This window comes from Netta rufina (assembly GCF_964035555.1).
Source record: "Netta rufina genome assembly, chromosome: Z".
NCBI lineage: Eukaryota > Metazoa > Chordata > Aves > Anseriformes > Anatidae > Netta > Netta rufina.
Window position 1 is genome coordinate 8,443,265 of NC_140126.1, and position 22,906 is coordinate 8,466,170.

Here is a 22,906-nt window from a genome sequence, read left to right on the forward strand (position 1 = left end):
CTGAGATGGATCTGATATAAATGACTGTTTTCAGGCTCCTCGTGAGAGACCGCTTTACCTAACAGATTGTCCAAGTTTGGGTCTGTTTAATTCATAGAGACAAGGGATTCTGTTTAGTGGTACAGATAAATAGGAAGCATTTGTTGAAATGAGGCACTGTTAAATCTTTCTCTAGCTGTGTGAGTGTGTTTGTTTTTTTTTTAATCAAAACAAGTGTGGTTGGAAACTACAGTAAAAATGAAATAAAGATTCTGTTCTTTTAAGAGACTAATACCATATGTGATAAAATGTTTTGCTTTTGGCATGAACGTGGCATCATTGCGCAACATTAGAATTGCTTTCAGAATGCTCCAGGCTTCGCGATTCAATGTTAAATCTCCCAGGTGCTGCTTCCACGCTATATAAATACTGAGGCATAATTTGGGACCTGGCTGTGTTGGTTTCTCTTGGCTCTGGAATGTTAATGACAGTGTAACTACAGACAGGGATATGGTTATCAAAGCCTGTCCAGAGGGAAATAGACTTATATCTTAAACCTGGGGCTTGGCATTAGCGTGCTTGCATGCTGATACCAGAATACTGGATATAGGATTACATGTCATTTTTTTTCAGTTTAAAAGATGAATATTAAAGAAGTACCCATGCAACTACTTCTGGAATACATGGTCATTTTTGCACTAAAAAAGTGAATGCCCTGCTGAAAGCTGTTTTGCTATGGATTTTCTGCAAGCATTACTCAGTTTCATGTTTTGGTAGTAAACTGGTTATTTCAGGTCATGAGAAAATCTTAAATTAGGTACTGTATTTCTTTTTCAAAGTAGAGGTGAGTATTAGGTTAGACGTGTGTGTAGATCATCATGTTACCTGCTATCTCCTCTTTTCCATGATTAAATAAATAAATAATTTATGTAGGAGTTAGCTGCTACTAATGCTTTGCAGTCATTGTGGTGATTTGTGGGTGACTGGTCAAATAACTTGTATTTAAGTATCTCATATGACTACATAATAACAATAAAACAATCAAACCTAGAAACAGGATAAAGTCCAAAACAAAAGGCATAATATGCTGACAAACAAAGCATGTTAATTTTAAAGCATTTTATTTAACAGTAATATACTTCTTTTTAACATCTGTTTTTAATAGTAGGCTCCCTTTAAAAGCATGAAAATCCCCAAATGAAGAATATGCAATGAGTTTCATTTTAGGTGGAGCTTGCTGCTTGGAAGGGCACTCATTGCCATGGAGTATAAATATTGCTAGAGGAAACATCATTTTTTGCAGATGTAACTAATGCTCTGGAAACTACAGAGGTTTATTCCAGTGGTGTAAGAGTGAAGAACACAACCTCCTTGATGTGCATCTACCCACCAGTCAAAACACTGCCATCAAACTGCATTTGCTCTTTGTCTTCTGCATGCCACCTCCTTTGTTAGAGCTGCCATTCATACTCTTGGTTTCAGGTGTTGTTCTTTCAACTACTACTTTCCTGATTGGACTGCATTCTCATCCTAATATGTGTTTGTTTTATTTTTTAATCTATTTTTTTTTAAACAACTAGTGGAACACTTTCTTCCCCTTCTGCTATTCAGGGTGTGCAGAGCCTGCAGAGTTGGTTTGTACCAATGTGCACTTCATACATATTTTCTCACGAGTCCAGACAAAAAAGTATCAAACATTTTGTTCAGCTAACAGGAAAAAAAAAGTCTGTGCAAAGTGTCAGAACAAAGTGCTCTTCAAGCTGAATATTTCTCAAGGAGCATATTAATAGGAATTCAGTCTTTGCCAAAATTGTTTGTGTAGAAATCCAGTGCTGTTGAATAGACAGCTATGCCGGAGATGAGCTGACTGATGTCAAAGAGAAAGCCATAATCTGTTGAAGATGCTCTCTTGAGTGTAGCAGGGTTTCAAGCTAATCTAAAAGCAGCTTTTAATTGCATGTGAACTAGATGCTCTTACTGAAAACTGTACCTTGTTGTGAGTCCAAGCTAGAAAGCATGGGTGCAACTTTTCACTCATTTTCAGAGCTTTTTTTGCTGTAATTACATGGGATACAAAAGGTTACTCTGTTTTCTTAGTAATTTGCTAGATCCTGGTTGGTAATCTGGTAGAGGAAATAGGCCCTGCCTTGAGAATTGGGAATGGGAGGGGGAATCATCACATTAGGAAATAGTGTCCTTTCATTAATTCAGCTGATGAGAATGATTAAAAAGGCGCAGTGGATTTGGAAAGGTTTAAATACAGGGTGGTCATCTTTTGCTTTCAGCACTGATATAGATGTACTGTCTATCTTGGGTTAATTCCTTTGTTTTTAAGGCAAACATGGCAGGTTAAAAGCTCATGAAAACTAATTACAGCCAGCAAGGGGAAGACTCTTAACCTGTTAATCTCTCCTGTTAAACTGTGAGCTGGGGAAAGCCTTGAATATGGGAAGTTTGATTGAGCTGGGTTGATAAGGTGAGGTGTGAATCAGATGAGACAGCTCATTGCTTATCCACATGATGTACGTGATGAAGGTTTCATGGGGCCAGTGCATCTCCAAAAGAGAAACTACGACTCTCCTGCTTCTAGGGAAGTGAAGGAGAACTCTTTAAGAGAAAGTAAGAACAAATGGGTTTGTATCTGCACAGTTCTTCTATAGAGTTTCTATGTCAGAGGTCATCTTCAGTGGTTACTTAGTTCCTGGCTTGAGCCATTGAGTTCTAGGGAGCCTGTGCAACATGTATTGCAACTTTATTTTATGTAGCTTTCTCCATGTCTTTTCTTTGGTTTGGGCTTTTGTTTCAGCTTCCAAATGTGCCAAGTATGTGTAGGATCATTCAGGGAAGCCTGGGCACTAGTACTAATAATGTTTCTCCCTTCTTCTTTTACTCTAGACCAATGAGTGGAATAAGAATGATGATCGGCTACTGCAAGCGGTGGAGAATGGTGATCCTGAAAAAGTGGCTTCATTGTTGGGTAAAAAGGGAGCCAGTGCCACCAAACAAGATAGCGAGGGCAAAACTGCGTAAGTCGAACTTAAACTTGTGACTTAAATATAATAGAGGAGAAAAAAACAGCTTGGATGTCCATGACACAGTAATTAAGCACCAGGGACTGTACTGTAAATGAAGGTATTTTCACCTGAAGCACAATATATTTTGGAAAGCTTCTTTCTGATGGTCTATATTTATCATTTTACTTTTAAAATTCCATTTCATAATCAGAAACCTATTGAGGTAACTTGAAGCTAGTTTGCTGGGCAGACTGGTGCCATTTTAGGACAGGATATTTTGGGACTCAGGAATTTAATGACACTCTACAGATTGCACACTCCAAAAGGCATTAATCTGTGGGGCTATTTTTTCCCATGAACATTAATTTAAGAATACAGAACTGAAATTATCTTCAGTCCTAAATAATCCATTAGAAACAAAAAATACAGTGATGGGGATTTTAAAATCTTGCAGATGATAATGGCTTGTGCAACTGCTCCTTGTTGTGATTAAAACCGGACAGTGAAAGTTTTGAGTGAACGAGATTCCTTTCATAGTCTCAGTATATTTTATTGAGAATCAGTGTAATATTTTCCTCTTCTATTCTTCTTATTCTCCTGTGAACGTTCTGAATTGTGGAAGATAAAAGATTCCAGTAAGAAAGTTATAACATGAGATTGCTATCCTTAAACTTTTTTTCTTAAGGCATTGGAAGATGATTAAGTGGATAAATGAAAAAAAAACATCCCATGAGAAAATCAAAGCCTTTGTAAAATTGTGGATAGCTGGGGAGAAAGGAAAACAGTTTCTAGTCTTGGGACAGACAGAAAAAGGCTGTTTATACCAAATAATGAGTTTCAATGAATTACCTTCTGGATTATTTATTGAGTCATGATCTGCTTCTTGCTTGGTCTGTCTCAGTTTTCTACATCTGCTATATTTCTGTTCTGCATCTGAGGAAACTGGCAATGACTCATAATGAATGACCTGCAGCTTCTTATTGCAGAAGTCCATGCCCCCTAATCACTTCAGATGGTCTTTCTCCACACTTCAATATGATTTTAATTTTTAAAAGTTGCATGCGCATATTTTTTCTTTTGAAATGGAGAATCAGACGTAATCAAAGCATGACTTCTATTGAAGCCTTTAAATTAAAGATATGTCTAGCATCTTGCATTTTTCTAGTCAACATAACCACAGAACTAGATTCTTAAGCTGGATTGTTTCCAGTGTAACACCAATATTTTGCAAGTTTCACATATAATATGATACTTTGAATTTTTCTAGGGAACTAAGCAAGACTAAATTTATTAAATACACACAGGCCTCATGACTCTAGGAAGTTGGATTGTAACTTTAAGGATCTGGTGCAATGATTTTCATTGTCACATGGAGACATTTCAAAACTTACCTTCTTTCATTAATTGCAACTGCAAAGTTCATAATCTTATATTTATAGTAATGATGCAGCTACAACTGATGCAGATGCAACTACTTTTAATTGCTTGGGATGTGTGAATTAGTGCTGTGAAGATCTGTTTTTGCTAGTTCATTATGCTAATTTAATTATTGTTTAGTGTACTGGTTTAAAAGAAAACTCAAGAGAAAATGAAGGAAAATACGACTGGTATGCTACAGAAGTACAGTGTGTCAACTCTCATTCTGCTTCAGGTGCTTTGGGAAACTTAGCAATCTACTCAAGTTATTTCTGCTTCAGTTTTGAAAGATAGATACCGACAGTTGTAGAAGCTATGACACCAATCTGGAGAGATGTAGCTACCAGAGTATTGTGACCCAGAAGTATACCCTATTATGGCTTATTAATAATGGGCAATCTCTTGTTTGTGTTTTCCCCACTACAGTCTTTTTTTTGTTTGTTTTTTTTGTGTGTGCCTCTGTGTGTACGTGTATGCATGCAGGCTCTAAAACCAAAATACTGTTGCCTAAGCAATGTTATCAAATACAAAATGAAACACAGCTATTTGTTCCATACTGGTACGCTTGTTTCTCCTATGTTTGCAGTGCAATGTCATGGCTTCATGCCTGTGCAGTGAATCGGGGGTGTCTATCATAGCTGTTTTTCAAACTCTGCTTAGAAGCATAGACCCAGCAGCCACCCAGCATTGAGGTCTGGTAGTGTTTCTCAAGAGCATGGTAGTAATTTGGCAGCTGCCTCACCTGGAGCATGGGAGACTCATGCTGGGAAAGACTGATTTGGGATCTGGAGAGGTCTTATCGGGACAACTGGCTACTATCAAATGCAAATGCCACTAGTTAGTTAGAAAGCGGTCTGCAGTGCTATGTGGGGAGGATGATTTTTGGATGAGTGGTCTATTGATCCTTTTGAGTATGTATCGATGCATTTGTTTGCATAATTAAGCTGAAGGTGACAAGAAAAACATGATGGATTCAATTACATAACAACTTGCATAATGCGATTAAAGCTTCAGAATGTGCCTGAAAGCACAAAAGGAGAAACAATTACACATTGCAGTACAGGTTTGTTAGGCCTGTTGTCTGTTCTCTTAAGGTGTGACTGCTTCTATTAAGGTCTTTTATTATTCAGTCCTTTTCTTAATAACTCTTCAAACAAAATTCTCGATATTGCTTGTGTTTTATTTGAAGCACACCTTTAAATAATTATCTTAAACAAAAGGTGGAAAAGACTTAAGTTTTCATGCTTAAGGGGGTTCTTCCAAATTTTTGTTTTATAATCAAATGGCTTCTTAATATAAAATCCTTGAACTGAGAGGCACAGAGACAAGAGCACAGGGTTTTCTGCATCTGTTCTGTGGAGTACTGCACAGGTCATTCTACTGAGTCCTGCTCAAGTGTGCTCCACTTCTGTCTGGGGTTTGGACATAACTGTCTAAATATGGCCTGTGTCCTTTTTTGCCACTGTCATATAGATTCTTTTCTCTGTGGCTTGCCCATGTGCAACAAAATACAAAAGTTTAAATTAATTAGGTCTAGGTATCAATAAATTGCCTTGAGCTAGTATTTACAGATTTTCATCAGGAGTTTTTAACTCTCCAGCAGTACCTCTTAAAAAAAAAAAAAGGTGTCAAACTAACAAAACATAGTTTTTTTTAAGACTTGCTTGACTTTCCTTGCCACCACACAGCCTCTGACTCAGTCCTTTCAACAATAAATATTAACAATAAACAATAAATCAGTTTTAAGGCCATGGAGCAAATCCACCTTTGGCGTAAGTTGACACAGCCCCATTGTTGTTCCCACTTACAGTGCACAGACTATTGCCAAGCACATTTGTAATAGAACCTATCTGGAAATCTGACTCTGCCATTGTAGTCTTATTCTGCCAGATGGTGTTTTTTTTTCTTTTTTTTTTTTTTTTTTTTGGTCCAGCTTCCTTAAACAACAAAACAGTGCTTTCCAATTTGGAAGTTGATCGTTTAAATCCCACTTAAACTAACAAAAAGGCTCTTTAAAGAGGACCTTTTCAGGAGGGGATAGGATTCATTTATGTACTACTCTTTCCACAAGAGCAAGTGTTCAAACGGGCTGGTATTTAAAGAAGCGGCTGTTGTTATTGAAGGAAAAAAAAGTTTGGAAATGATTCACAATGTATAAATGGCAGCACTTCCGTGTCCTGAAGGTATTTTGTCTGTGTGCCAGTGCATCACTGCCATGTTTGCGTGTTTTTGCAAGGTACTGAACTAGAATTAAATGCTTATGGCTATTAAATGAAACAATAGGTCTCTGTAATTTTTTTTACTGCAATTGAATCAGCTGTTGCTTAATAAAATGAGTCTGACAATGGTACAAAAAAGCTTTAGAAACCTCTACAAATGCACTTTCTAAGGACTCTTTCACAAAACTATTGTCAATAGCAGTCAGTAGAAATGATATGTTTTCATTTGAACCAGAATGTTCATGCCTCAGAGGCTGAGCTGAAAATAAATTTGAACATATTCCATCCCCAAATACTTTATCCTGCATATAGGATTCATTTTTCCTTTCTCACTTTTTGATCTTGTATTCGGAGGTGGGGTGAGTGGCATAAAGGAAATAACTGTTCAAAGAATAAGTTAGATATTAAATGCTTTTTGAGAGGGACTGTTTCCCTGTTTCCTTGTATGTAATAGTATTTATCTTAAAGGAAGCTTATTTATTTATTATATATAGTTATAATACAGTTCTGGTTGAGAAAGAAAATCATAGAAATGATTTAATTTACCTCCAAAATCAGAGTACTTTGTCAGGTGAGTCTAGTGCTTGTGAATTGAAGAAGAATCACAGCATCCTTTCTTTGTTGATTCAGAATAATACAAATCCTCCACAAAACCTTTGAAATTGAGGCAGTCTCCACATTTTTTTCTTGTGTACATACTGGGCATCATCAGTCTAACATCACACACTAGGAGATGTTTCTTTTGCACCGACTGTGTTATCTCCAGAAATTGACCAAACACTTAGAGGATGCTAATATGCTTTCCTACTTATTTTGAATATTGTACCAGAATGGGAGCTGCTACTAGAAATGCAGTGCCTGAGGATCCTAACCTCTCTAGGAATATATAGAATTGTAGAATCATTAAGGTTGGAAAAGACCTCCAAGATCATCTAGTCCAACCATCAAACCATGTAGTTCATTGATGTTCCAATAACCAGATAAGATCCCTGACACAAAATAGTATTTGTCTTGCATTTATCATAGTTTTCAATTTATGGTAGTCCAGATGGTAACAACCTCTAGGTTTCAGATTAGGGATGAAATAAAGACAACCGCAGAGATATCTACCTGTGTTTTATTGCTAGCCAAAAGATAGCTAGAGTCTGGTTCTTATTTCAAAATTTCTTGTAAAGTTTGTTTCCATTGGAGATTGGATGTAAAAACTTTTGTTTTTCCAGAGCTTCCTTGAAGATCTTTTCGGGTTAAAATCGCGATTGCTCCTTTTAGTTCCCCTTATCCCCTGCAGCATTGTTATGAATATAATTCAATTGAGATGTTGATATTAAATTTCCTGAAAAATTACTTTCCACTTTCGTCTAACTCTTAGAAATGCTAATGAAACATCTGGGCATGGTTAGGCAAAACCATGCTCTGCCAGGATAGTAAATTGGGCTAATTAACTTTCCATTATATTCAGTATGAGCCAATTGTTAATGTATAGTGAGAGGAATTGCTTGTATCTCCACAATGGAGCAGCAATACTTAACTTTGATTTTAGAGTTTGGCAATACATGAAAAAAATCTATATTTCATACAAACATTACTGTACTGACAGTCATACCTTATGCAAGCTTTTAAACGAGATCCATGGAGTGCATTTCATGCCAGTGGTTTGTTTCTGGCTCTTGACTGAAAGAATTTCTGATGGTTTGAGTATACGACCTGTCACTTAGACTTTGAGATGTACCATGATTCAGTTTTTAGTTCTTAACTATATTTTTCACAGGACTTTAAACTAGCACCATTCATGTTCTCTTATGTGCATTTTTGAAACATTTTTTTGAAAGACATTTTAGTATTTTTTACCTTCATGTTTAAAAATAAAAAGACTAGGTGATCTTCTAAAGAGACAGAAATTAATGCTCCTTGTTTGATTTCAATTATGAAGATCCTAAACTTTGCATCTGAGAAAGTGAAACTTCTTACTTTCTCTTTACTAATTTCATATATGGTAAAACCAAGCAAATTTCACTTAATTTGAAAAAGCAAATTCTCTATTTGATATACAGTTCTTTGAATGTTGAGAAACATCCCATGACTTCAGTGTCTTGCATGCACAGTGCTTCCTGCAGATGATAGTTGGAGTTCAAGGATGAAACAGTACCTTTTTTCTAGGAACCAGCTTATGTCTTCTGTTTTATACTAGCTTTTCCAATAGACCAATAGGATGGCTGTTACTAATAAGCTGTTGCATTTCATTGTCGATGAGTAGGCCTATCATCTCAGGAGAAAGCAAGATGCCTTTTGAAGGGCCTCCGTGCATGTGTTTAGGTACCTCGTGAGCTGCTCGCCCCACTCCTGTAGGGTTGGCCAAAACTACAGTGGAGCACCAGGCAGCTGGCAGAGTTCCCTGTAAAGCAGCTCCATTTGCAGAGTTGCCAAATACCCAGATTTTACCAGACCTGGCCAGTTTTCAAGAAGCTTCTGAGATGCTTGAATGGGAGCATAGCCTAGATGGTTGGGAGTTTTTGTGTGCCTGGCTTGAAACAGCTGCAGCTTGGCTCACGTGGAGGCAGAGCATGGTGCCCTGCTTCTGCGTTATGGGTGCCGTGGCAGCTCCTTGCACTCCTCTTATCCAAACTGGCAAGGGAGCAGAGGGGAAGCGTGCCTCCCATGGGCTGGGCCAGAACCAGGCCCGCCAAGGCTGGAGGGGATGGGGCTAAGGCTGCAGTTGTTTTTCAGATTTATATCTGCATAATGGGCTGCAGTTGTTTTACGTGTTTTTCAAAGACTTATGCAACCAAATGAGCTGTATGTGTAGATTTTAATTACACCAACTGGCTGCTGCTAGTTTAAAGTGCTCTAATCTAGGAAGAGAAAGGGAACAGAAAGCCAAAACTGAGCAACATGTAAAAACTGGATTTTTTTTCTCCAAAATGCTTCTTTATATGGCTTGTATACCACTCTGCATCTTCTGCTACCTTCTTTACAGGTTCATGCTGTGTTAGGAAAAAGTGCAGAAATTGGTTATTCCTTCACATGTCTCTATTCCATTCCTTTCTCTTCTCCAAAAGTGTGGAGTCTTTGTTAAATGCTTTACTAGTATAGTTATTCTGAAATGCTAAATAAAAATGTTACCATAACAGACATAATAGTTTATAGAATAAATGTTAACAGGTCATATTAACCAGTAGTCTCCAAGGAGCGTGTTGTTAGTGGATTTAGTACTATGAGTATGTATTAATGCACTTGGGTTATAATTCCCCGATGAAAAGAAATTCACTGTATACAGTTAAAAAATAATAATAATAAAAAAAAAAGAGTAGTTCTGTTCTTTCAAATCTGAATAGGTCCAAACTGTTAGAAGTTTAAAAATCACAGAAACTTCAAGCAGCACATACCCTGAGCTCTCCTTTGTCAACATCCCTGATGTTGAACAGGGATATCTATGCTCTTTGGTTCTTGGAGTACTGTATGCAGTTTAAGCCTTGCTGGATTTTCATGCAACAAAAATATTTTCTTTAGATTAACTTTTACCCAGTTGTTCTCAGGCTTTTCCAGTCTTTTCCTGGCTTCTTGTTATGCTAACATGTTTCGGGATTTCCTGGCTCTAATTTCATGACTTTTCATGTAGTAGGGTGGTTATTAGCTTTTGCTGGCCTATAGACAATAATACCAAGCACGTTGTATTGTAGGATGGAGGCTGAGGGAAGTGCTAGTCATTGCTTTCATTGTTGGACATAAAATGAAGTTTGAACCCTCTTCTGGCCTTGCAAGCAAGGGCAGCAGATGGGTAGCTGGTTTTACCTAGCCCTAGGGAGAAAGTTGAACTGATATGAATACATCTATGACATCCTCAGAGACTTCGCTCTGCTGAAAAGATGCTTTGCCAGAGGGCATATATATCGAGAAGCTAACTGTGCACCACTTTGGACTCAAGATGTGGGATGTGCTTTTAAAGAAACAATCAGAAGGAAGCTTTCCTGGAAGCTGGCCAATGTTACACTGATCTAAAAGAAGGGCTTGAGAGAAGACCCAGGAAATGATAGACCTGTTTAGTCTGTTTAGTGTAACATTAGTGCCTGGAAAACTTAGAGATTGTCCTGGATGTTATTGAAAAGCATTTAAAGAGCAAAGCTATTATCAGGCATAGTTAAACATGGGATCATGAAGGGAAAGTCCTGCCTTAATAATTTGATCTGAAATGATAAGGTGGCACACATGGTAGATGAAGGGAAGGTGGCGGATATAATCTTCCTGCATCTCAGTCGATACCGTCCCTCACAGCATCCTTCTGGACAGACTGTCCAACTGTGAGGTGAACAGGCTCATGCTGTGCTGGGTGATGAACTGGCTCAACAGAAGAGCTCAAAGGGTTGCAGGGAATGGGGCTGGTGGCTGGACACTGGCGGTGTTCCACAGGGCTCAGTTGTATGGCCAGTCCTGTTCCACAATTTTATCAGTGATCTGGATGCAGGAGTGGAATGCATCCTCAGCAGGTTCGCTGATGATATTAAACTGGGTGGTGCTGCTGACAGCAGCAGCAGGGAGGGATGAGAGGCCTTGCAGGGGGATCTACGTAGACGGAAGCATTGGGCAATCATCAACGGCATGATGTTCAACCAAGGAAAATGCTGGGTGCTACGCTGGGTCCAGAGCACAATATAAGAATTTAAGAAAGAATTCAGAGGAGGGCACCAAAGCTGGTAAAAGGGCTGGAAGGCATGTCCTGCAAGAAGAGGCTGAGGACACTTGGGTTGTCTGCTTTGAAGAGGTTCTCTGCAGCTCTCTGCATCTTCCTGAGCAGGGGAAGAGGAGAGGGAGGTGGCGGTCGACATGTATGCTCAGTGGGAACCGATCACAGGATGTGTGGGAACAGCATAAAGCTGCACCAGGGGAGGTTCATTAGGAGCAATTTCTTTACCATGAGGGTGGCCAACCACTGGAAGAGGCTTCCTAGAGAGGTGGTTGCTGTCCCATGCCTGTCAGTGTTCAAGTGATGTTTGGACACTTCCCTCAGTAATGTGCTTTAACTTTTGGTTAGCTCTGAAGTGGTCAAGCAGTTGTACTCTTTGTAGGTCCCTTGCAACTGAACTACTCTATCCTCTTCTCTGCTCTGATTTCTTCCTCTGACCTTCGCTTTAGAGGCACATGCAACACTGCTCTCATTTCTAGGCTTTTCTTTTTCATACCCTGAAACATCAACAATAAAAGCAGCATTTCAAATCTTTAGACTTTCTGTCAACACCTAGGAGTACCCTAAGGCTTGACCTTGGCAGAATCTCTGTTTCAATTTGCTGATGTTAGTTATTGAGGGCCTTTAAAAATGGACAGTCTGCAGGAAACTTCGTATGACAAATTGAAACTGTGAGCACTTAGATTTACAATTAATGGTACATGGAAGAAAAATCTATATGTTTCAGACTTGAAGGGGGGAGTTTGTGGTAATGTGGTAATAGAGTTTGCCAAAGAAAACTGTGCATGAAAATGGAACTGCTGGAACACAACCTGAGAATGAAAAATATAAAGCTTCTGGGGATCTCAGAAATCTCTCTGAAGAGCAGCTGGTTAGATATTTTTGCTGAGTTTGAAGGCTAAAATCAGGAGTCTGTGGCTTGCCAGCTTCTGTAGTGCATGATGCAATTGCTTCTTTCCTATTAAGAAAACAGCCGTTCAGCAGGCTTGCCTTTTTTTCATGTCCTATACCTTGAGGTGTGTATGATTGAAACAAGACTTTTTATGCTGTGAGGCAAAGCTGGAAACTGTAAATGAAAACTGTGTTTTTTGAAAGCTGTTTCAGAATATATGCTAACAGTGAAGACCTATATATTTTATGCCAGAGGGCTTTGTGTGTATTAGGGAAAGCAGATACCATCTCATGTTTAAACAGAGGATAGGAGAACAGAAGCTGGGTGTCCTGCTTTACACTGTAGTGGCTGGTACTAAGAAGGAGAGATGGGAAGAAACACTCACAGCTCCTAAATCCAGTACTGCTTATGTCACCTTTCTTGAAATCTTCATCTGTCTACACTCCAGAAGGCAGTAGCAACTCATTGATTGAATTTCTTTTTAAAAGCCACAATATTTTGTTTTCTGAGTTTTTAATAGTGCCAACTCTGGCTTGAAAATGAAATGTATTTCCTATAACTGTTTTTCCTATAATTTTTGCACTTGTGGTTACATGTGTGCATGACAGGAGCATGACATGGACAGCCTGCACTTATGGAAAAGCCACATTAACAACATTCACTCTTAACAGGAGTGAAATGGATGCAGTGTAAAGCTATGGGTTTTAATTGTTTAAAAATAAAAATAAAAAAAAAAAAGTAAAACAAACAAAAAAAAAACTAGTAAATATTGATATTTGTGCCTGTAGATGTATGATATGCCCTTAAAACAGCCTGTGATTTGCTGAATATTTGAATGGGCTTATAATGGTATTCATGGGCTCTCTCTCTGTAGTAGTGTCTATCGTAACTGAAATGTATCTTCATGAGGATTTATCTGGTGATATCCAATATTTGTCTTTCTCTCTTGATTTTAATTTGGTTCTCATCTTGAAGCTATTTCTGTCAAGACCTTTCAGTGTGGGATTGCCAATGTGGGTAGGTCCTGTTCCCAGATCTTTATTCTGGCTTGGGGTGGGGGGCAAGCCTCAAGAACTCAGTAACCTGACACACTTTAGGGCAGGAGGACAAGGGAGCAAGAGCAGCTGTAGGGTGGGGATAATCTAAATTACTGATTCTTCTGCAGTCTGCTACTGCCATTTTCACACTCAGCTAATAAGTATGAAAAGAAACTCCAGTAGAGAGGAGGCAAGACTGCTTTTATTCCCAAATTAAGGATTGGTAACATACATCCAGATGGTTAGTATTGACAGGTTTGCCAATAGCGAGCTTCAGTTCACTATTTCCTTTGTAGTTGAATCACTGGCTGCTTCTAAGACATGCATCTTCTCAGGTGAGTGATTGTCACTTGATTATGAAAGATAAAGGAAAGATAAGGATACAGCAGCTTTCACAGGGAAATGTTCAGAGTCTCATTTTAGTTTTTAGTTTTAATGTGAAATTCTACATCTTCTCAAACTTCACTGTGTTGAGGCTGGTCCTGTTCCTTCATTTGCAGATGGCATGCACGTACATGTGACTGTGATGAAACGGTGGAAAGCAGTTTTGTTATTTTTTTTCAGTGGGTTTTGTTCCCTCTTTCAGCTCATCTGGGTACCTACCTACCTGTGCAGATAGATGCAAGAAAGAAGCAGAACCAGCAGCTGGATCAGCAGATGCTGGCCATGGAAGCATAATCCTTGCTGGAACAGAGTTACTGCTTTGCTAAGAGCTCTCTATGGGTCAGCAGAGGAAGGCAGAAAACACCTTCTAAGTCAGGACCATTCTTGGCTTTTCCTATTCTTTAAATCTGAAAGTGATTATTTTTCTATGAATTAGGTTCAGGATGTGTCAGAAGTTTTTTTATTGGGTATAGGAAGGCTTACTTCCTTCACTGTTCTTTATGTTGATAAAATCCCAAACTATTCACAGAAAAGTAAACAGTACTCTTCTCTAATTACTCGTCGTCATATTACATGCCAGAGGACACCACATTGGACGTTAGTCACTCGGGAATACAGTCACTGCAAGCACATCTGTGCACTGAATATGCTGCTTTTGTTGTACTTGCAGACCTTTCCCATCCAGCTCAGGTCTCTGCCACACTCCAGCACTTCTGCCACTTAGCCTATGGTGGAAAGCAATCAAAAGCCAGGTAGCATCTAGTCAATGTATTTTTGCTGTTATAATTGAAGGGGGAAATTGAGGCTGTGAGGGGTAATACTGATTGTGAAAATCACCACAGACATTTATACACTAGATGCTGCCTCTAAAATGTTTAGAAGTTTAAATCAGTGCAGAAAATTTTCCAGATTATCAATGAGTCTCTTCACGACTGAGATACCTGGCAAAATCACTTCTCTTATCTGGTAGCAGCAAGAGTTGAATGTTTTCCACTTCTCTCTCTCTTATCAGCATTGCAAAGACTCCAAGCAGCTCTGTATCTTATTTTATCAATCTTGTTTGTTTGTGTGAAGGTATTGGCCAGTTTGAAAACTGTAAATCATCAAACCATTGGCAGACAAGTCAGATTTTTTGAAAGTAAACAAAGATTTGACGTACACTAGAAAATGAAGAAGAATGATATGCTTTGGGGAGGAATGTTTTTACTCAAAATAAACCTTGACAATGAGTATATGTGAGTTCATAGCGTATTTCAAACATTCTTGCACTTAAAATATTTTCAGAGCACTCAGATTAAAATGGCAGAGAACAATAGTATTGTACTCTTGCATATACGTTTGACTTTGTTCTGTGTTTGTCGAAATGCTGTATTTGCTATTTTCTGTTCAGTTAGCATCCATAATTCAACCATGTTCTTTATTTGCTTTGGATTTTGGTAAATACCATGTCAGACTACTTTCAGGCCCTGGAGAAATTCTGTGCTACAAAGAATGCTGATTCTGCCCTGAAAGAACTCTGGAGCATGACCCTGCCATACAGAAATGGAGCCTGTAACAGGATGTAATTTTTCTGCTCTTTTAATTTTGTTTTTCTTTTCACAAATAAAAATTTCCTAGTGTTAGAAGGTTATTGTCTCAAATTAAGACTTAATATTTATTTTTTCTTATTTCATCATGTTCCACTGTAATTTTGTGGTATTTTCTCTAGTTATATGGACCACCCAGTTGTTTTAAGCCAGCTGTCAAAATATCATTCAGTAAGAGGATTGTGCTCAGTTCGCAGGATCTAGCTGTGTAAATGGTTCAGCAGAGAACCTGGATTCAGCATACACAGGTCTCGTTACTAACACCACCTCAGCAAGCTCAGTTAACTCAATTTTTACAAGTCTAAGCTCTAAATGTGGATTAATTCTGATATTTTACCTGTGGTGAAATTATTTGTAAAAAAAAAAAAAAAAAGTAGTAAAATTTACTGCACTTTTCTGTTTGTGTTACTCTCTGGCATTTAAATAATTTCTGGAAATACTCATTCTTGACTTCTTAGCAAAAACTAGGTGTATCTAAACTCTTGTGCTCTCTGTCAGACACCCACTGAAGAAATCTCCATTCTCTTGCTAGTTTGACTTCATAACTGAAACACAGAAAATAAAAGATCCTTAGCACTGAATAAACGACTGGCTTACTTAGGACAGTCATGTTTCACTAACATCTATCTGTAAGAAATCTGCTGTTCTCAACTAATTCAGGGATGTCATATGCAGCTGTCCACACCATTCAGTCAGCAAGCATTCATAAAAAGAATCTATCAATGCATTTGAAAATGTTACTTGAGTAACCTTTTTCGGTCAGGAAAAAGTTACACCTTACAGGACTTGGAGATGATAGCCTTGCAGCTGTTTTCCAGTTGACTCCAAATCTAATGAAATTTTGCTGTGTTCCCGCTTACTGTCAAGGCTGTTTGCTCCAAACAGGTTTTGTGTTTTTCCTGAAGAATGTCATTTATCATTTTATCCTGTTCATAACTGAGTAGTTGCGGGACCTGTACATTCCTGGTGGAAAAAAGCAGTGTCAAACAACTGATCTTTATCAGCTGCTGCAGAGGTGGGTCTGATTTCTGACATGCCTCATTTCTGGATCCAGTGGGAAGGGTGGCTGCTACTCTGCTGCACCGAAAGGTCTGGAGATGATAGTAGAAGACCATCCTGTGCCACAGGCATGGTAGAAATGTTTGATAGCAATAAAAGAAATCTGTCTCAAATCAATTCAGTCTGAGGTACCAATATTTAGCTGGGAGTATCAGCAACAGGCTTCTCTTTTGTGAAAGAAAATTGAACTATGTTGGAATGGGGATTTAGACTGAGAGAGAATGTAACCCTCAGTGTGGCCCTTGCTCCAAATCAAAACTTCTATGTTTGTTTTTATTTGCCTAAATCATTGCAAAACCAGGAAGTGGGAGGAAAAGTTGTTTGCTTTCATATAAAGGGAAGTTTATTCATGAAGGATGCAAGTAAAAGGCACCACTGCTCAAGGCTTCCAGATGGTGAGAACTCCAGTGTTTGGAAACCTGCAGCTTTTGCTTCAAGTATTTTAGAAAAGTTTATGTAGCTTGTAAAGAATTATTCTGTACTGAAATCAGTTTCTCCAGGCTTTGTTTCAAGAGCTTCCCTTGCAACACACCAGCCCTCAGTGTCTACATCTGAAGTTTTTTTCATTTTTGGTGGGGGAGGGTGAAGGAGGGACTCATAATTTTAAAATCAGATAGAATTACTCCTCAGGGTGAAGTTTGTGTCCAGTCCTCTGCAAATAACTCTGACTTAAATATGAATGTAATAGGTTCATCCTAGTCCAGAACCATTCTCCTCTCTTTTGTAAGCAGGTCTGATTTCCCAGTGAACCAGTTCAATTTACTAACCTGTAGTAAACTGAACTAGCTGTGTCCCCCACCCCAATTGCTTATGGAATATTAAGAAAAAAAAAGTCTTACTATAGGGTTATGTTAGGGATGATAGCATTAAGGAGCAGACAGATAGACAGTAAACATCTGAGAGTGAGCAGTAGCAGCCCCAACCGTGTTTCACTCAGGTAACTGTGTAAATGAATGTGAGTTAAACCTTACCACCCTCTCTTTTCCCAGGACTCTCCAGATTGCTTCTATGTTTTTGCTTTAGTTAGATCCTTACATCTTTCACGCGTGTTCTCTCATCTTTCTCACCACCTGCACTGCTTACAGATGTTTCTTTGATCCTATCAATTTGGGAGAAGCAATACTTTTGATCAGGGTTTCCTTAATTTGTAAATTTTTGATAGCATGAAACTAAGCACATGCATGTGTGATGACTCGTTGAGAACTGCCACAGGAATTGTTTGCATTGGTGGGACTGATTGTTCATAAGTACATAGCCTGAAAGGAGCTAAGTTTTTCTTCTCTGTTTTCTTTGCAGTCTGATTTTACCTAAATCAAACTTCTTTTGCTCTTGCATATTCTTGTGGCATTTGGCATAATCCTCTACAGTCTGTCTCTATAACCTTCATGTTCTTGATTTAGCCAAGTTATTATTATTCAAGTATTTATTATTCATATGAATATAGTCAAGTGTAAGAGAGCCAAGGGTGCGCTTCACAACCTTCCTGATATTTAAGTGACTTTGATTGTATTGCTTGTCTACACAAATGCATCTGAATCTGTTTCAGTATTTACCGGTATGTTGTGCTGGCCAAATTAGGGGTAATGGAATTTATCAGACTCCCTTTGCCTTCCTCTCCTAGCCATTTTCCCAGAGCCTGAGAAACCTTTTCTTCTGAAGAAGAATGTTTACACAACTTCGCATTGGTCACCAAGTACATGAAGTTTTGATATCTGAATGACTAGAGAACAGCCAGCAGCAGGGCTTCTTATGTTTTTAGAAGTGTTAACTCTTCAGTTTGTTTATGGCAGTAGTGAGCAAGTGGACAAGCATACAGGATATTTTTATACTTGCAGAGAACAGTTCAAAGCTCAAGCACTGCCTGTCTACCATTTGGAGTCAGCAGCAGGCAGTGGGGAAGGACTCCGTGTAGGAAGGGAGATAGTTGCTGTACTTGGTACTTTGTTCCAGGAGTGCTCCTGCTTTGATTAATTCTCAGCCTTTTGCCAGATCTTGTCTGTAGGTCTTTTTCCTCTGCTTGGTTTTCAGGAAGGCTGCAAAGAGTCTGCAGCTTAGAGAACCACAGTGTTGCAGTTCACATACTCTGTGCCAGAAATGTCTGTTTCTTTCTTGCCTGCTATTCCTGGTTGCTCTGCCTAGCATGCTGAATTTTCAGTGCTAGCTTTAACATTTAAAGGAAGCAGTTTTCCGAAATGCAAACTCTTAAATACAGCGGAAATGTGTCTACATGATTAACTAGGCTCCCTTTAGATGCTGGGGGAAAAGGCCTTTAACATGCGGGTGTGGTGTGTTAAAAATAAACTTCTGTTTCATAAGATATTAGAAAACATCCCAGGATTACTGGCTTTTTCAGTCTGGGGCATGCTTATGTATGTACCAACTTTTCATACGCAATTTAATAGTAATTGAAAGTGTTTTGTCTCTAACTTGCTTTTTTACATTGCATCAGTTGGAAAACAGCTCTCTATATTAAGCTGATATTAGTAAGACCAAGGGGAAGTAGTATGTCTGCTTGTACTCTCTCCATATTGTGAGACTCACCTGTGTTGGCACAATATGTATCAGGATGTTATAAACTTCTCCATTTTCAAACGATTTTCCTTTGTCTTTGCTTCTTATCTTAATTAAGTTAGCAGCATGTGTATATGCTTCTGTGAATCAAATTCTGTGAACCCTTGAAATGTCAAGAACGTCAAAGATGAGCTTTCAGTGTAAAAGTCTTGAATTCAGCATAACTTCTTCGGTTTATTCTGCAATCATATCTTCAGTAATTTATGCTGTTCAGTGTGTCCTGCCATGGTGTGGTTGGCAAACTCTCCAAATTTTCCAATGTTCAAACAAGCAGATGCTTGAGATAGGAAAACAAAACCAAAAGTTGGAAAATATATCCCTAGCATAGTCTCAAAAATATCCAGTAGCTTTCATTCCTCTATGTTACATTCACATACACTGATTTATTGATTTATTGATTTATTTATTTTACACACATGCACGCACACACACACACTTCTCCCCTGTGAAGAAACGTTGGCTCTGTGGAGGACAGTTCAGAAACAGAGCTTGATTAAGTTTAATTCGGGAACCAAATTACCTTTTAGAGGAACTAAATTTTGTCTGCTGAAAGAGGACAATTACGATTGTCCTGAGTGTCTAGAGCAAAGCCATTTTTTGAGAGTATTTTCTTCAGTAATTTCCTAAATCCAGGAATTCTATGGGGATATATTGCATCACTAGGAACATTAGTTTACAAATCCTGTTGGACTAGATAGATGCACATAAGGTATATGGCTTGGGTTAATGAAACATCACCCTTTGTAAAAGTATGAATACAAAAGTTTTTGATGTGCTTTCTCACTTTCAGAGCAATTATCTTCTTGGGAGGTAGTGGAGGTTTGCCAAAAGATCTAAGGACAGGGAGGGCAGAACTTGCCAGTACTTGATTTATGAATGAAGGAGAAAGGAGGTCTGTAACAGAACAGTGACATGTAAATGCTCTCTTCCAGCTTTCACCTGGCAGCTACAAAAGGCCATGTAGAATGCCTGAGGATTATGGTGACACATGGTGCAGACGTGACAGCCCAAGATGGTGCAGGTATGCCTCTGAGAACATAAACGTGTAGCCTAATATGCTTCATTTGCCTATAGTTCTGTATGTGCAGATTGCAACGAAAATTTGACAGTACTTCTCCCCCTCCCTTGCATACCATGTATGAAAAGCACTTCTAACCTGTGAGGGTTTGGATATGCTTGCTTTTCTGCATATAGAATTCAGATTCTATGCCTTTGAAAATTTTTGCCCTAATACTATAAATGCCAGAATTTATAGTGGACCCCAGTTGCAAAATAACAGTTTGATTTTATTAATTATTGCAGTTATTACACCCCTCCCTCCCCCCCCCCCAAACAAACAAACAACTTTCTGTTAACTTCATGTGAGGTTTTGCATAGATTAAATCAAGGTCTTGTGTGTTGCTTTTACGTGTATCCAAGCTATTAACTCCATTAACTGCACAGAAGTTGCAGTAAGACATTTACTCAGGATAATGACATATGGAAAAAAGCTGATACGGGCTAAAACAGAGAGAGAACAGTTAAATATGCTGTTTCAGCCCGTGAAAGTCTATGTCTTTATTATTATTCCACTAGAACAATAATGAGAGCTGAATCTGAAACTGGCAAACACTTCTTAGTATATTTCAGTTGACGTATCTGGGGAATCTGTGACCAGCGTTCTGTCAGGCTAGCAGAACCACCTAAATGAAGTGTCAGTATTCTGCCCATGGAATAATGATCTGTAAATGCTGGGTTCAGTTTTAGTCACCAATTACAGCCCTAGTGAATTTGTCATACACTGAAATGATTTGCCTCCATGAGGAAGTGTCTGTGATACTATAAGAAGTATTCAAATTATACATAATGATAAGAGAATATATACACCCAATAGTATTACTCAGAATTCATACTTCATCTTGTCTCAGGTTTTATTAGTCATTTGGATAAATAACAGGTTGCCTGCTCTTGCTTGAAAGTGTCAACCCTGTGTCTCTTAGGAAACGTCTTTTCTGTAAAAGTCTCATTATTTGCTGTGAGGCTCTACTGTCTGGAGTGGCTCTAGTGTCTGTTATTGAGTACTAAATCTTAGCCCCTTCTTTCTTGCACAGATAATTTATTCTTTTGTTGTCTTTGGCCTATGTAATTTTTCAGGGGCTCTGTAAGATAAAACTAGAGGAGAGACTGTGAAATCTTTCATCTCTAATACATAGTCAGTAAATCACTGTATTGCATAGCTAAATATGACCTCACAGATGCTAAGTAAATTAAGAGAAAGGGATGTCTACAAGATGTAAACTGAAGTAGTCATGTGTTCTGAGTCCTCATATATTTGCATTTCATGGATGATAAACATTTGTTGTAGTGATGAGTTTAGCTGGTTTTGCTCTTGGTGCTAGTTTTCCTTTTTCATTGCAAAAAAATAAATAAACCATGCAGACACCTTGGCCGACATCTATCTGCAAGGGAGGCTGTGTAATTTAGGAAAATTATTTTTTATGAAACAAAACATATCTGCATAAAATTAGACTTCCACTAAGGCGGACTCTGACACAATGTTTGTGTCATTCCTGTATGTAAAGCTAGACATTAAGATTGTTGTTCAGGTAGATAATGGAATAGTCTGCTGTATCTGAAGAAACTGGTAACTTGTAACAAGTAAACTTGTGAACTTGTAACTTGATGCAGGATTTTATTTTTATTTTCTCTTGCTAATTCCAATGCTTTGGAGTGATTGAATGCTTAATTTGCTTTGCTTTTGTTGATCTAGGGCACAGTGCTTTACATCTTGCAGCAAAGAACAGCCACCCTGATTGCATTAAGAGGTTACTTCAGGTAAAGAAAAAAATAATATATTTTTTTTGAGATTTCACATTGGTGTTTCTTTACTAGATACTGACACATTTCCTGTTAATAATCTGCATCACACTCCTATACTGTTGTCCCGTTGCCTTGCAATCAAGAGACGTGCTTGAGTTTAAGACTTTTTAGGCACTGTGAACAGATGATAGAAACATCTCCCCTGAGTTGTCTGCAAATTCAGTTTTCCCTGTGCAGCTGATCTGACATAGCGGAGCTGGGTCTCAAGCAGACTAATTTCCCAATTTTAGTCTGTGGTTGGATGGCTTGGAAGTAGATGGTACGGAATAGGTATAGGGAAAGAGGATTCTTAATGTTTGGTGGGACTTCGATAGTGATCTACTGGAATGTTTTCTGTCTGCGCAATATAAAAGAATCCATTGTTGACCTGTGTCAACAATGGCTGTCAGGTTTACAGTCAAAGGTAAAAGAAAACAAAGTAGTTTGGTACTAATCCTCAACAACATGACATGAAGCACAGTGAGAGATTAGAAAAAGTAGAAAGAAAGGAGTGGAAGGAGGGGGGTAAGAAAAACAAAAAAGAAGATAAAGAGAAGGTTCTTAGGACACTGAGGGAGGATGAAGATGTGTGTTAGTAAGCAAGGAGACACATTGTTCATCTCAGCTCCATTGCAGAAAGCCACATAAGTTTTGTTGATGGAGGTGATCAGATATTTAGAAGGAGTGTAGAATTACCAATAAGATTGTGGCTAAGACAACGGATGAAATAATGAACCTACAAAATAACACCGCCTGAGTGCAGTAACACAGAAAGGAATTGGATCCCACATCTCAACCTCCAAATTCCTTTCCACTGGTTCCTTCAGGGTTACTCTAGACGCTGTTGTGACTGATGCCTGTCAATGTCTCTGACCATATTGAGTCAAATTTAATCGATTCCCAATCATTGCAAGCTGAACCTCCCACCCCCTTCTCCCCTGCCATTCTTGCACAGTTGGAAGGGGTTATGATTAAGCAGCAAGACTCTTCTCTTTGTGATTTGGTTAGCAAAGTCCACTAGATTCTAGAGCAAACCCATTTAGAGCATAAACAGTGACATCAAGCTGTCACTAATTGTATCGCATGCAAGAGCATGATCAACTCAGCAACTAGACATGTTTAAATATCTGCTGCCTATTCACCTGCCCGCTGTAACCACAAACTGTTTTTGTTGATGTCTTGCTAATTTTATTACAACATATGTATTTTCAAACAAGTTTATAAGTCCAAATT

The 22,906-nt window shown here is 38.5% G+C and overlaps 1 protein-coding gene across 3 annotated transcripts in view; it reads left to right on the forward strand.

The window, feature by feature from the left end:
- The window catches only part of RAI14 (retinoic acid induced 14), an 86,008-nt gene that overhangs the window by 46,501 nt on the left and 16,601 nt on the right, over positions 1-22,906 (forward strand). For all 3 annotated transcript variants that reach the window (XM_084305330.1, XM_084305332.1, XM_084305331.1), the window contains exons 3-5: positions 2,875-3,005; positions 19,768-19,856; positions 21,585-21,649. In XM_084305330.1, the coding sequence (XP_084161456.1) occupies positions 2,875-3,005; positions 19,768-19,856; positions 21,585-21,649 (285 nt within the window). The remainder of the gene's footprint in view (positions 1-2,874; positions 3,006-19,767; positions 19,857-21,584; positions 21,650-22,906) is intronic.